The sequence below is a fragment of the Myxocyprinus asiaticus genome, chromosome 22 (genome assembly GCF_019703515.2).
Source record: "Myxocyprinus asiaticus isolate MX2 ecotype Aquarium Trade chromosome 22, UBuf_Myxa_2, whole genome shotgun sequence".
Classification (NCBI taxonomy): Eukaryota; Metazoa; Chordata; class Actinopteri; order Cypriniformes; family Catostomidae; genus Myxocyprinus; species Myxocyprinus asiaticus.
The window spans coordinates 45,324,053-45,337,435 of NC_059365.1; the positions used below are offsets into that span (position 1 = coordinate 45,324,053).

The 13,383-nt window shown below is 37.7% G+C and overlaps 1 protein-coding gene across 2 annotated transcripts in view; it reads right to left on the reverse strand.

The window, feature by feature from the left end:
• Window positions 1-248: 248 nt before the first annotated feature.
• LOC127413325 (protein FAM199X) overlaps window positions 249-13,383 on the reverse strand; it is a 46,278-nt gene continuing 33,143 nt past the window's right edge. The window contains exons 6-7 of one of the 2 annotated variants that reach the window (XM_051650367.1): window positions 8,749-8,997; window positions 249-1,137 (exon numbers count right to left, since the gene is read on the reverse strand). In XM_051650367.1, the coding sequence (XP_051506327.1) occupies window positions 964-1,137; window positions 8,749-8,997 (423 nt within the window). In that variant the 3' untranslated portion in view covers window positions 249-963. Of the gene's footprint in view, window positions 1,138-8,748; window positions 8,998-12,787; window positions 13,110-13,383 lie in introns of those variants that run through there. The other variant, XM_051650368.1, reaches the window with a different exon arrangement.

Sequence of the window (13,383 nt, forward strand, 5' to 3'; positions counted from 1 at the left end):
CAGAAATGTATCACTAATGTACAGTTATGTAATATTCTCTGTATTATTACTACTACTGCTATTACTAATAATAATAAATCAATGGTAATTGTATTATATTTAAGCAATATCTCACATCTTTGATGCTCTGTTATGCAGCACTTTATTTGACAAAATAGAACTCCAATGCTGTATTTTGGATTGTGCTGTGAGGTTCTGTATACAAGCACTTCATTTGATAAAAAAATTATACAATATTATGTTGAAAATGAATTGTTATATTTTTATTTGATTAAAGTTTTAATTCATTCATTTATTTAAACACAATTTTGAAGATAAAATTGAAATAATCTGTTGATATGGAGTTCAGAAAAAAAAAAAAACAGGTATCATACTCGGTATCAGTGAGTATCAGAAATAAAGTATCGGTACTCATTCTAAAGAAAATGGTATCGGAACATCCCTACTCTGGAGTTATTTAATAAAGATGTTTGAAATATACCACAACTTGACACCTATGTCATTATCGTCATACCTATGCCTGGCAGAAAATGAGAAGCTACCTCTGCAGATGATAATTAAGACACATATTGTAAACAAGCTTTTCATATACGCCACACCTGTCACACTGGATCAATCTTAACTGCTGAATCAAGTTTGTTCACTTACAACGGGCTGTATTCCCCAGAGTCACGTGATGACATGGCCAAACAATTGGACCATCCCTACTTACAAGACACCTTTTTTCGTCAATCCTAATTTCTCAATCATATGAACGAGGATATGTTTGGTCAGACTGCATTTTGCATTTTTGATATTTTGTGTCAGACAGTTGTTACGGCCGTGGAGAGACTTTGCTTGGTCAATACAACTAAAGATGTGTATTTGTAATGTTTAGCTGCTGATGGCAGAGAGATGTGTAGAGACAAGTGACTGATGCTGTATGGAAGAGGCTTAGAAGGAACACAGAATCATTCACTATTGTCACATCAACACATCAACATCATCCCAATGGTCTTCCTTCTCTGTAACTTTGAGTGACAGCACTTCTTCATTGAGGAAGAGACCGCTCAATCGCTCTTTACGTGCTTGTCTCTGCTCTTTCAGCTGTCGCTTACGTAACACCTTTTGCTGCATCTTCCTCTGCTTGGATCGTTTCTGCAAAAACATGAAGATAGTACAGAATAGATGTCATTGTAATAACTTATTAACATTATCAAGATATTGAGTATTGGTTAGGAATATGAGGGCACCAACACACTAGTGCTAGGTGATATGGCTACAAAAACTATATCTCAAAATTGTTCAGCCAATTGACAATATTCAATTTATATCTCGATAATTGAAATGATTTGCTCTGAAATAGCTTAAATGTGATTTGTTTTTCTTTTCAGGATAACCATCATTTCAACTAAACACAAGGAAGAATGATATTTAATTGTTTTCATTTATATGCACCCATATACCATAATACATAGTAGCCTAAAAATAAAAAATAAAAGAATTATTTACCTAAATATATTTGTACTAAAAAAATTTTGTGAAAGAACTTCCCACATTAATTTTTTTGGAACCCAGTTGAATATTATATAATACTGTATTATTATTGTGGGACCAAGGTTCATTATAATAATATAACACTGAATAATTATTCCTATTGGATCGGTGCATTAGATGGCGCCTGTTAGCTTTCACAACACAAGTGTGTGAACGGCTTTACTGTTGCTTCGAGGGGAGACTTCCCGAGAAGACTTGTTAGAGACTTGACTGAAACCAGCATGAGTGTGTTTACAAGTAAAGAAAGAGAGGAGAGTGGTCTATCAGCAAGATAACCTCCTCTTTACATTGTTGCATGCGTCTGCCAGCAGCAACGAGATGATCAACGGTATGAAGTAAGCAGTGTTAAAATTGTGTTACTCTTTACAATATGATTCTAAAGTGAATATTACAAAATGCAATAGCTAGCGTAAAATAACAACAAACAATACTTTTACCACACTTATTAATCTTGGATAATGTTCATTTCTATTTACACTGGCAGCCAAAAGTTTGGAATAATGTACCCAAAGTGGCATTCAACTGATCACAATGTATAGTCAGGACATTAATAATGTGAAAACTTACTATTACAATATGAAATTTTGTTTTCAGAACTTCTTAAACTACTTCAAAAAGAGTTCTCATAGAAAAATCCTCCACATGCAGCAATGACAGCTTTGCAGATCCTGGGCATTCTAGCTATCAGTTTGTCTAGATACTCAGGTGACATTTCACCCCACGCTTCCTGTAGCACTTGCCAAAGATGTGGCTGTCTTGTCGGGCACTTCTCACACACCTTACAGTCTAGCTGATCCCACAAAAACTCAATGGGGTTAAGATCCATAACACTATTTTCCAATTATCTGTTGTCCAATGTCTGTGTTTCTTTGCCCACTCTAACCTTTTCTTTTTGTTTTTCTGTTTCAAAAGTGGCTTTTTCTTTGCAATTCTTCCCATAAGGCCTGCACCCCTGAGTCTTCTCTTTACTGTTGTACATGAAACTGGTGTTGAGTGGGTAGAATTCAATGAAGCTGTCAGCTGAGGAAGTGTGAGGCATCTATTTCTCAAACTAGAGACTCTGATGTACTTATCCTCTTGTTTAGTTGTACATCTGGCCTTCCACATCTCTTTCTGTCCTTGTTAGAGCCAGTTGTCCTTTGTCTCTGAAGACTGTAGTGTACACCTTTGTATGAAATCTTCAGTTTTTTGGGCAATTTCAAGCATTGAAATTCCTGAAAACAATGATTGACTGACGAGTTTCTAGAGAAAGCTGTTTCTTTTTTGCCATTTTTGACCTAATATTGACATTAAGACATGCCAGTCTATTGCATACTGTGGCAACTCAAAAACAAACACAATGTTAAGCTTCATTTAACTAACCAAATAGCTTTCAACTGTGTTTGCTATAATGGCAAGTGATTTTCTAGCACCAAATTAGCAATTTAGCATGATTACTCAAGGATAAGGTGTTGGAGTGATGGCTGCTGGAAATGGGGCCTGTCTAGATTTGATCAAAAATGACTTTTTTCAAATAGTGATGGTGCTGTTTTTTACATTAGTAATGTCCTGACTATATTTTGTGATCAGTTGAATGCCACTTTGGTGAATTAAAGTACCAATTTCCTTCCGAAACAGCGAAATCTGTACATTGTTCCAAACTTTTGGCCACCAGTGTACACAAATACATTAACATTAGGCAATATACCTGTATGTATATATATATATATATATATATATATATATATATATATATATATATATATATATTTTTTTTTTGTTTGTTTTTTTGCATCAGTTCCAAAAAATTGCCAATGTTAATAAAAACAAAACCAGAAAAATGGATCTGAAAGACACCTTTCGCAAGAGAGCCATAACAACTGCTGTTGCTATGACAAAAGTGGGGAAGGATCAAGAAAAAAAAGGTGGCTCCAAAAAATTGCTTTTGTTTTGTTCCCAATCATGTCAATTGTAACTGAGAAAAAAGTTGTGTTGATATGACAAAGCAATCAAAATGTATAGCATTACAAAGCAAACAAATACAACATTACAATTTTTACATAAGAACTAATTACACATGCAAACACAACAAGGACTAAAGGTTTGCATAGCATGCAGACATGATTTTAGCAATGAGATTTCACAGAATGAGCACCATTTGACTCGATCATTGAGTCTGTCATGTTCTTGGTGCCATCTCCTGGTGGCCATTAGTAACGGTCACCAATCACATGTCTCTCTGCCCAAATATGATGCTAAATCAATTCCGATAATGTCATTTTATCCAGGAAAGCCAACGTGTTTTCAGCCAGCTTACAAGATGCCAGATAGCCAGATCCTGTGTGGACACTGTGCTTTGTGTGGATTATCTAATGATTTATGCATCTGATTACCTTGTGTTTTGGCTAGTATGAAAGATAATCGCCTCCTCTAAGTAATGGTTTGTGAATTTTATGTTGTTTTTTGGGGGGGGTTTTTGTGACGTTATAAGCAAAAAATTGGCATATAAGCAACACCTGAATGAATTAAGTGCTGACTTCTCCAAAACATTCAGTGTTAACTTGTTTTTCCATGACATTTCCAGGCCAGGAAAACACAATTTCTAAATTCCACGACTTTTCCTGGATTAACATGACCATACGAACTCTGTATCCAGCGTTAAACTCAGCAGTGGAATCCACATGAAAAGCAATGCAGAGAACAGGTGAGTTGGGAATGGAATACTAAAGGCCTGTTCACAACAAGTCTGTTTTTTTTTTGGTGCAATTCTTCATAACAATGCAATCCTATGGCGCTATTCACACCAGGTTCAACAAATCGTCCGCGGACAATCCAAAGTTTTTTGTTTGTTTTTTACGGAGAGTGGTCAGATTTTTTTTCTTTGGACTGTGATGAAACTGACTGACTACTGAGATGGGAGCTTTTTTCATTTTCCCGGAGTCGTTTCAGCTGCTGAATCCAGAGCATTGTGGTGACGCTAATCAATTGGCAAACATCAGCATTGGACCTGCAGCTAGTACCCCCAAAAATTATATACTTAAAAATAAATAGCTGCAGCACATGAACCCTTTGTAGTGCAAACATAAACCTGGTCTGTTTTTGAAAGTCTGCTTAAGGTGTTTTGTCTTAATGTACATTATTTAAAATTTGCCTGTTTTTAATAACTGTGCCTGTTATATTCTCATGGCATTAAAAATAGCAGCGAGGTTCAGAAATTCATTTGACTAAGCTGAGAGTAAAATCACAAAGACTCTTTACATACAATATTTTACTGTAAACGAATTGCAGAACCACACTGCTATTTTTATTCCATGGGTAATATAATAAAGTATTGCAATAATTTAAATAAAAACTATTAGCCAGTGTTTTCTTTAATATTATGCATCATATTTTATAATATACCTGTTATTCCTCCTAATGTACATTATTCCATGTGTTATATTATCCAGGCATTATAAAAACAGAAGTTGGCTTTGGGAGTCTGTTTGGAAAATACTCGCAAAATACATGTGCAAATAAATATCCAACAGCTCATCTCACTCGCATACAAAAATACAGATTATATACTTCTCAAAATGCATCAACATCATGGAAAGAAAAGAATGAAACAGTTATGCCAAAATATGTAAATTAATGCTTTAACAGCATTAAATATATGAATCTCTAGCACTGACAGCTGAAGGGTGCTGGCCAAGGAGCTCTAAAATACCATGCGGGCAGGAGAGGTATAATTGTTACCAGCATCGCCTACTGTACAGGGGTTAAAGAATCTTCATGGATTTGGTGTGAACAGGCCTCAACTCTTGAAGTGCTTCTGTGGTTATTAAATTCTGCCTTAAAAAGGCTGCAAAGTACTTGATTTTTGTCACCCATCTGTGTTTGGTTTATAAGAGGTCTTTTCTCCATCACTTGATCATTGACACGGAATCGCTGTAGTGTGTTTGCATCTCTGAAATGACTCCGGACATATCGCAAAGGTTCCACTGTATTCCAGTCAGTGTTCAGAACTCACACAGAGCTAAATAAAATGTCAGTATCTAAATGTAAAAAATTGAAAATTCATTAATTGTGTTAAAAGTGCACCAAGTAATTTTATCCTCATTAAAAAAGTGTAACTCCTAAAGACATGAATTGTAATTTTGCACTATGTATGAAATAATGAGCACTCACATTAAAATGAAGACTCCAGTCATATCAGTAACCTTATAAAAGCTGTTTTATTCTACATGGAGAGGGTCCGCACATGGGGGCTGCCATGTTAGAATCACATGACCAGCTGAATACTACTCCCTTAATCTCAGTAACCATCCCGTTATTTGATACTTTCACTCATTGATTAAAGTAATCATGACTGACTGTGAATACTACATTTCTACAGTGACATCTGAAACTGAAAACTATTGATTTTAAATGATGCTGCATCCAAACCACTAGATGTCAGTGTAAGTCCAAGATGACACAAAGACAAAAGTTACTGAATGCAACTTCTAATGCAAAAATTAACGCATTAAAACATTTGAATTAATCGCACGTGTTAACACATTAATTTTGACAGCTCTAATGGATATACACACCTAAAAGTAATTGTTTATGTTCTGCAGAAGAAAGGTTATATGAGTTTGAGACTGCATAAGGGTGATTTAAATGATGAGAACTCATTAAACTATAACTGCAACACACTCTAATGTAAGCATCCAATGACCAATGAGAATTTCAGACAGACAGGTCCAGTTGTGTTGTACTAAATCCAATGTGCTGTATTCCCGCTTGATTTCAAACTGGCCTGGCTCTTTCTGCAGTAAAGTTATTTTGAGAAGTGGAGAATGTTACACTGATATTATGAAACCAAACATTTTTGTAGTTGGATAATTCTTCATTTAGGTGCTACTTGAAATCTTCATCTGTTAAACCATTGTCCTGGAATAAAGATCTGATCATGAACTTGATCAACCTTCTGGTGGATGTTGGTATAATGTTTGATGATTGTATATTGGTTGTGTGGAATGGTAGTGACATTTTTTATTTCTTGGAGAAAAAGTTGCATGAGCATTGAACATGTTAACTTGATAAGTTAGCTGTCAATTAAAGGCCTTTGCACGCCAAACGCGACGATTATGCTAAACGACTCGGAGATGAATAGCCCTTTCACATTAAAAGCGAGGCGAATGATCAGCGTTAAAGGTGCTATATGTAATATTCATAAAATGACCATAATATGTCATTAGAGAATTCGGTAACTATGCTAAGTTGAAATACTGGCTTCTCCGATAACAATGCTACAGCCAGTATATTCTACTTTGAAGTTTACATTCCGGGCCGGAATTTCTGTTTTTGTTTTGGCCTTTGTGATCCCGCCCACTGCCCACTCACCAATAGTATTTCGACACCGCCGGGTTGCCAGATTTGAACAAGTTTGCAGGCAAACAACACTGCGCGCTGCAGCCATGGATGCCAGCAAACGAACTGGATCAGCGATAACAGATATAAAAAACCTCGCCATCCGTCTAAAACAACCATGACCAGAGGTGTAGTAAAACAAGGATAAATATTGGAGATGCCTTTGGAAGATGGAGACAGCTTAAAGACCAGAAATCCTATAAAACGGATGCTGAGTTGGCTAATTTGCGTGTCAACATTCTGGCAACCCACATGAGCTTTGTGTCTGGGGTGGGGCAGACAACTCTCCAATATTTTGAATTTGGACTGCAGCACCCATTTCAAACACTTGTTGTCAATCTTACATATAGCACCTTTAACATATTTACGCCTTTACAATAGGCTGCGCTAATCAACAAGCAATTTTACCCAGGTGTGGTGGGTGGCGCAAAGTACCTTTCAGCTGGTCTGCCCTTCGCACTTCACAGATGTGAAGAACTACTTGACAAGTTCAGTAGTAAACAACCATGGAATCATAGTACGGAAGACACAGAAGCAAGTTCTCTAGCGAGCAGACAAAAAAAACAACGCATCTCTATGCAGCAGCGATGATGAATATATTGTTTAAAAAAAACATTCTAGACACTTTCAGAAACTATTTCAGTTCACCTGCTGGACAAGTTGACTGACAGTATTATCATGTATACATAGTCTGAGGGTTTAAAATCACTGAATGATGCACACACATAATGACTGTTAAAACAAATGTAACTAATTAGAACAATACTGGTTTATCTTTTTGCCATGTACATCTACTTGTATTGTACATTTGTTAAAAACCCTGTATGTTACAAATTAAAGGTGACGACATCTAAATGCTTCGAGTCTATAATGCACAAGACATTTGTTAAAAATCGCTGTGTAATGCACTAACATAATGACTGTTAAAACAAATGTTAAAACAGTAATAGAATTAATATTTATATTTGGAAAAAGAAAAACCATTAAGATCCATAAAGTTGTTTATTTAAAAATCTGATACAAAAGGCAAAAATGCTACAATATATTGTATATTATATAAGAGATATAAAAGAACTCACATAAGATTAAATGCAAAAGCAAACAAATTCAGTAATGTAATACATTATGAAGACAATACACATTAGATCAGAGAGTTCAAGTGGATGCAAGGCAGTGATGCAGCAATACCATTTTCATGTTAAGGGAACCCATGAGAAAAAAAATGTTTCAGTTTTTAAGGTCCTCACCGCTGGTCCAGGATTTCTCCATCTAGTTACTTTAGCGTTTAATGTCAGTTGTCAAAACAGTTTTCAGTGCTTTAGCGCCACCAAGTGAACTGGTTTTAGTAATTGGAGCAGCTCCTCTCGCTTCTCCTGTCGGCATGCGAATGTTCGCTTCAGGTGTGAAAGTATTCTATATATACTTTTTTCTTTTCAATATTTATCTATTTTTTTATTCAATTTTAATTATTTTTTAAAAGTCTTGTTGCTGTTTTTGTATTGTTGTACACTGGAAGCTCCTGTCACCAAGACAAATTCCTTGTATGTGTAAGCATACTTGGCAATAAAGCTCATTCTGATTCTGATTCTGAATTGGCTTCATAGGAATCCATTGTTTCAATTCAAAATGTTAACTGCGAAATCACAGCAAAAATTTGTGTTTGGTGTGCAAAGGCCTTATGAAACTTAAGAAAATAAAAAGAATGGAATTACTGAAATTTAAATTAAATTAAAATGTAATTGAAATGATCAAATACTCATTTGTCATATGGTAATGACAACTAATAAACCTTTTCTCAGATATTAAAATGAAGGGCATTTCTGATGCCAAGAGTACCTTAGAGTCTCGTATGCGCTCTGCAGCGGTGGCTAGGTTTCCATCACTGTGTGCGCGGCTGATGTTGGTGGAGGAGTTTGATCTGGTGGATCCAGTGCTGCTGCTAGAGCTGCTCACCATGCTGGCGTTACTGCTGCTGTGAGCACTTACGCCACTGGTGCTGCCACTGCTCGCCACGCTCCGCTTCCAACCATCACGCACCATGCTCGCCCGCTGCCGCGGACTGTGCTCACGGATGTAACTCCTTACCTACAACAAATAGAGCTTTACTAATTACAACATAGCTAAAGTGACAAATTTTGTGCTTACTATACATCTAATCTGTCTGTAGTACACTTCAGAAAAACCTATCATAATTTACACTGTATGTGTATTTTTCAATTGGACAGTTATTCCTTTTTAAAGCCAAACGTAACCGGCAAAGTTTTAAACTTTGATTTAAGTGCAGCGATTGATTGACAGGTGAGTAGGCAGTGCTTCGCTGCTGTTTGAATGCATTAAAACGGATAAGCATTTACACAACAAGCTCAACGAAGACACGCAGGTTTTTGACCACCTCTGAATGTGGTTGCAGGGTTCCAGACTGCAGCTTAATGGTCGCATTTTGCAACCATTTTTCCTGCCAGTGCAACCATTTTACTAAATTTAGTGCGGCTACAAAATTGGCCAACTCTCTCCGATGTGCTTGAGAAATAAAAATAAAATAAAAAAACAACAAAAAAGTAAGTAAAATGTATTCTAAAGCACACTCAAACACAGCAAAGCTGACCTTAAGCTGAAGTACTGAAGAGAAAAAATCTACAATACAGTAAAATAAAACAAAAAAAGAAGAAAAAAACAATATTGCTTGGCCACCCACTGGATACACACAGTGTTTTTTCTTTATTTATTTTTCAAAATCTTTAAATAAATCTCAAGAAGAGCATGCTATAGATTAAACTGTGTCAGCCCTCATACCCAAATGAACATGTACAACATCAGCAAGGACACCTATTTTTGCTCCAAGGTAAATTAAAATGAATAACTTAACCTTAATTAATTAACGTATTGAATCAAGTCTTAGTAAAGGCAATAATAAATAAACATTTTACAGCATCATAGTGAGTGTGTTATGAGACATTGAGCAGTTCTGTTCACTTACACTTATGTTATCAGGTGTATAATCGACATTAAATGACACTTTTCTGTTTTCAATCAAATTACTGTGTTATTTAAAAAACATTTTTCCAAAAAATTTCAGATAAATATGCTTTTTAAGTGTCACTCTTCATTCCAGCCCACATAAGAATATTAACAATTCTGTTTATACGAATATTTTTCTAAAAACCATGGCTGTTCACGGCAATCTCCCATTTATTCCTATAGAAGTTCTACAAAGCTTTTTCAGAGCGAGCAACATTAGCCAAGGCAGGCGGAGCTCATCAAAGGGTCAATTATCAGCACGGCTAAATGGACAGAGAATCATGAGTGCAAAGCAGGTGCGTTTACCCGTGGACCGGCCTTGAGCTCAAAAACTGTAGTGTGGGTTGCGGAATTTAGCACAAATTATTTGTTGAAAATCCCAAATGTTCCTCATGAAATGTACCTATCTAATAAGTGGTACTTACGAAGCAAAGCATTGCTATTATAATCTCACATACTTACATTAACCTTCTTCCGTACAAAACTTAGGAATCTAACTTGTACCGCACCTTTTGTGGGCAACTCAAATACAAACACAAAGACAATGTTAAGCTTCATTTAACAAACCAAATAGCTTTCAGCAGTGTTTGATATAATGGCAAGTGATTTTCTAGTACCAAATTAGCAATGTAGCATGATTACTCAAGGATAAGGTGTTGGAGTGATGGCTGCTGGAAATAGGGCCTGTCTAGATTTGATCAAAAATTACTTTTTTCAAATAGTAATGGTGCTGTTTTTTACATTAGTAATGTCCTGACTGAACTTTGTGATCAGTTGAATGCAGTGGCGATTTCTCAGGGCCAGCAAAGCCTTCTCTGCTGGTGTAACATGCCTAATAAATAAATATTTTTTCATCCTTTCATTCTCATTGACCTTTTTGCCTATGTATTTGCAATCGCTTTCCACTCCTAATTAATCTACAAATGAACAGCAAAAAACAAAAACATTTATCCAATCAGAATTTATTCCTCGATGCTTACAAGCAAAGTGTGACAACTATTTCACAAATTGCATGCCCGAAGCCATGCTCCTTAGCCGAAGCAGCTCCACCCCGTCAGGCCTTCAGAATTTCCGCAGAATCCCTGAACAGTGCAGTGAATAGGCATCTAAAGTCAGATTGTCAGATTCATCAGCCAATCAGATTGATTTATTTGTTCTTGGTGGGTGTGGTCTTTAGGATATGTCCCAGTCCAGGCCTTCTAGCTGGCCTTGAGTGATGCAATCACGCTTTAAGTAATGTACGTAATTTGAAAGCGAAGAGCGCGAGATCTTGCTGTTGAGTCGGCTGTCATCACTGCTGGTATTGCCGTTGAGAAAGAGATCCTTATGGATTTAAAAACTTGAGATGTTCTGTATGATCGTGCGATTAATTAAACAGGAAAGGAGGACTGATTTTCACTTCAAGCAAATTGTTAAGTGCTTTTTGCATTGTTATAGCAACATCAGGAGTTTTCTAAGTGTAAACTAGGCTGCTTGAGCATTCAGTGTCGGATCCAGTTTTGAAAAGTAACCCTTATGAAACAAAATGTATTGCAAGCAAAATGTAAATCGCAAATATTATTAGAGAGCTTTTTCTTGGTATCAGACCTCCTTGGTTCTGGCTTTCTTGCTTGGACGTGTTTTTAAAATGTCAATTGGTATTATTAGTTGACTGCCACGTAATGTATGATAGGCATACGGTGTCTTATTCATTGTGAAACTGTGTTTTCTTAATGGCGTGAATCGCACTGAAGGCCTAGACTTAAAATGCATGGGCCGCGGCTGGTTGAATGACACTTTGGTGAATTAAAGTACCAATTTCCTTCCGAAACAGCAACATTTTTTACATTATTCCAAACTTTTGGCCGCCAGTGTAAATAAGTGCAAAATGGGCCGTTCTTTCATGTTTGTTGAAAAAGGAAAGCAAGGTATTGGTTAGCAGAAGACAAAAATAATTAGAAAATAAAATATTACCCACATCTCCCACTGTTTTTATTATTGTCATTGTTTTTTTTATAATTTTTAATTATAAAACATTTTTGTTGACGTTATCACAAATAAACTGTCTGAGTTTGTGAATTAATTTCATTATCGTAAAAGATCCGTTTGAAACGTGACAATGCTAAAGACAGCTATAACTGTCTCTGTTTGATTTGATTAGTGTACTCCGGTTCAAAAACAAAAAAGGCTGGGCATGAAAATGCATTATCTCGTAGACTTCAAACATTTCAGAAAATGTTTGAACACGTTCTGTTCTCTGCTTTGTGTGTAGCTGTGTTGTAATTTCTGTTGTTAATGTCACTGGTGGTCCGCTTGAAGCGAAACAAAGTGATTTCTCGCTTGAACGCCTCATCTCGCAAGCGGGAGCAGTATATTTTTTTGCTTTCTTGGAGTCTCATGAACGCACACAGGAGATCAACTGTCGGTGAGCATTTTCACTAAATAATACATTCGATTTCAGTTTGTTTTTCACCAAACCTTATCGTACAATAATTAGACTTAGACTTAAATACAAAGACACACAAACGTAAACGCATACAGGGCAGCTGCCTGTAGCTCTCTCTCTCCCAAACGGCCACATCTCATTGCACCAATCCCCCTCCTCGGCTGATTAGCCCGATTGGGGGCCGGGCGTGCATAGTCACGGCCCGGCACCGCCCTCCTCCTTGTCACACTCCTCCCTCCTTTGCCTCAGGCTGAGGAACCCCCTTCTGGCCCCGCCTGCCGGCAGGCCGTTCCTGCCTTCCGTGTCCTGGGAGGGAGACAAGGGGAGGGAAAAACAAAACAACAAAAAGAGGAGAGGAAAAGGCCAATGTGGAACGACAGTGAGAGAGAGAGAGAGAGAGAGAGAGAGAGAGAGAGGAGAGGAAAAACGTACTCGCCGGTTCCCAGACACGCCGTCGCCTGGTCCTCGATCACTCCTCCACCCTCTGGCGGACAACAGCCCCTCCTCCCCGGGCGGACCGGAGCCAGTCCTCCGACCCCTGGTGGACGGAACGCCCTTCCGCGTTTTGTCGGCCGGTAGGGAACTCCTCCACCCCTGGCAGCGGCCCCACCGCTCCAGGTGGCCGGCAGTGAGCCCCTCCTCCCCTCGCAGACGGCGGCCATTCCTCCGCGTCCAGGCGGCCGGTAGCAACTCCTCCGTCCCCCGGTGGATGGCCGCGGCTGCTCCTCTGGGGTGGATAGTAGTGGCAAGGACTCTATGATGGCGCATCGGAAGGAGCATCAAAGTAATGTTTTTAATAAACTTAAACACAAAGACACACAAACGTAAATGCATACAGGGCAGCTGCCTGTAGCTCTCTCTCTCCCAAACTGACGCATCTCGTTGCACCTAACCCTCTCTTCGGCTGATTAGCCCGATTGCCTACCCTCCTCCTTGTCACAGTACACTTCCTTTTAATAAATGTTAACAAATATTTTAAAGGGTTCTGTGGAGACACACGATAAACAATTTCCTGTAACACATTTTAC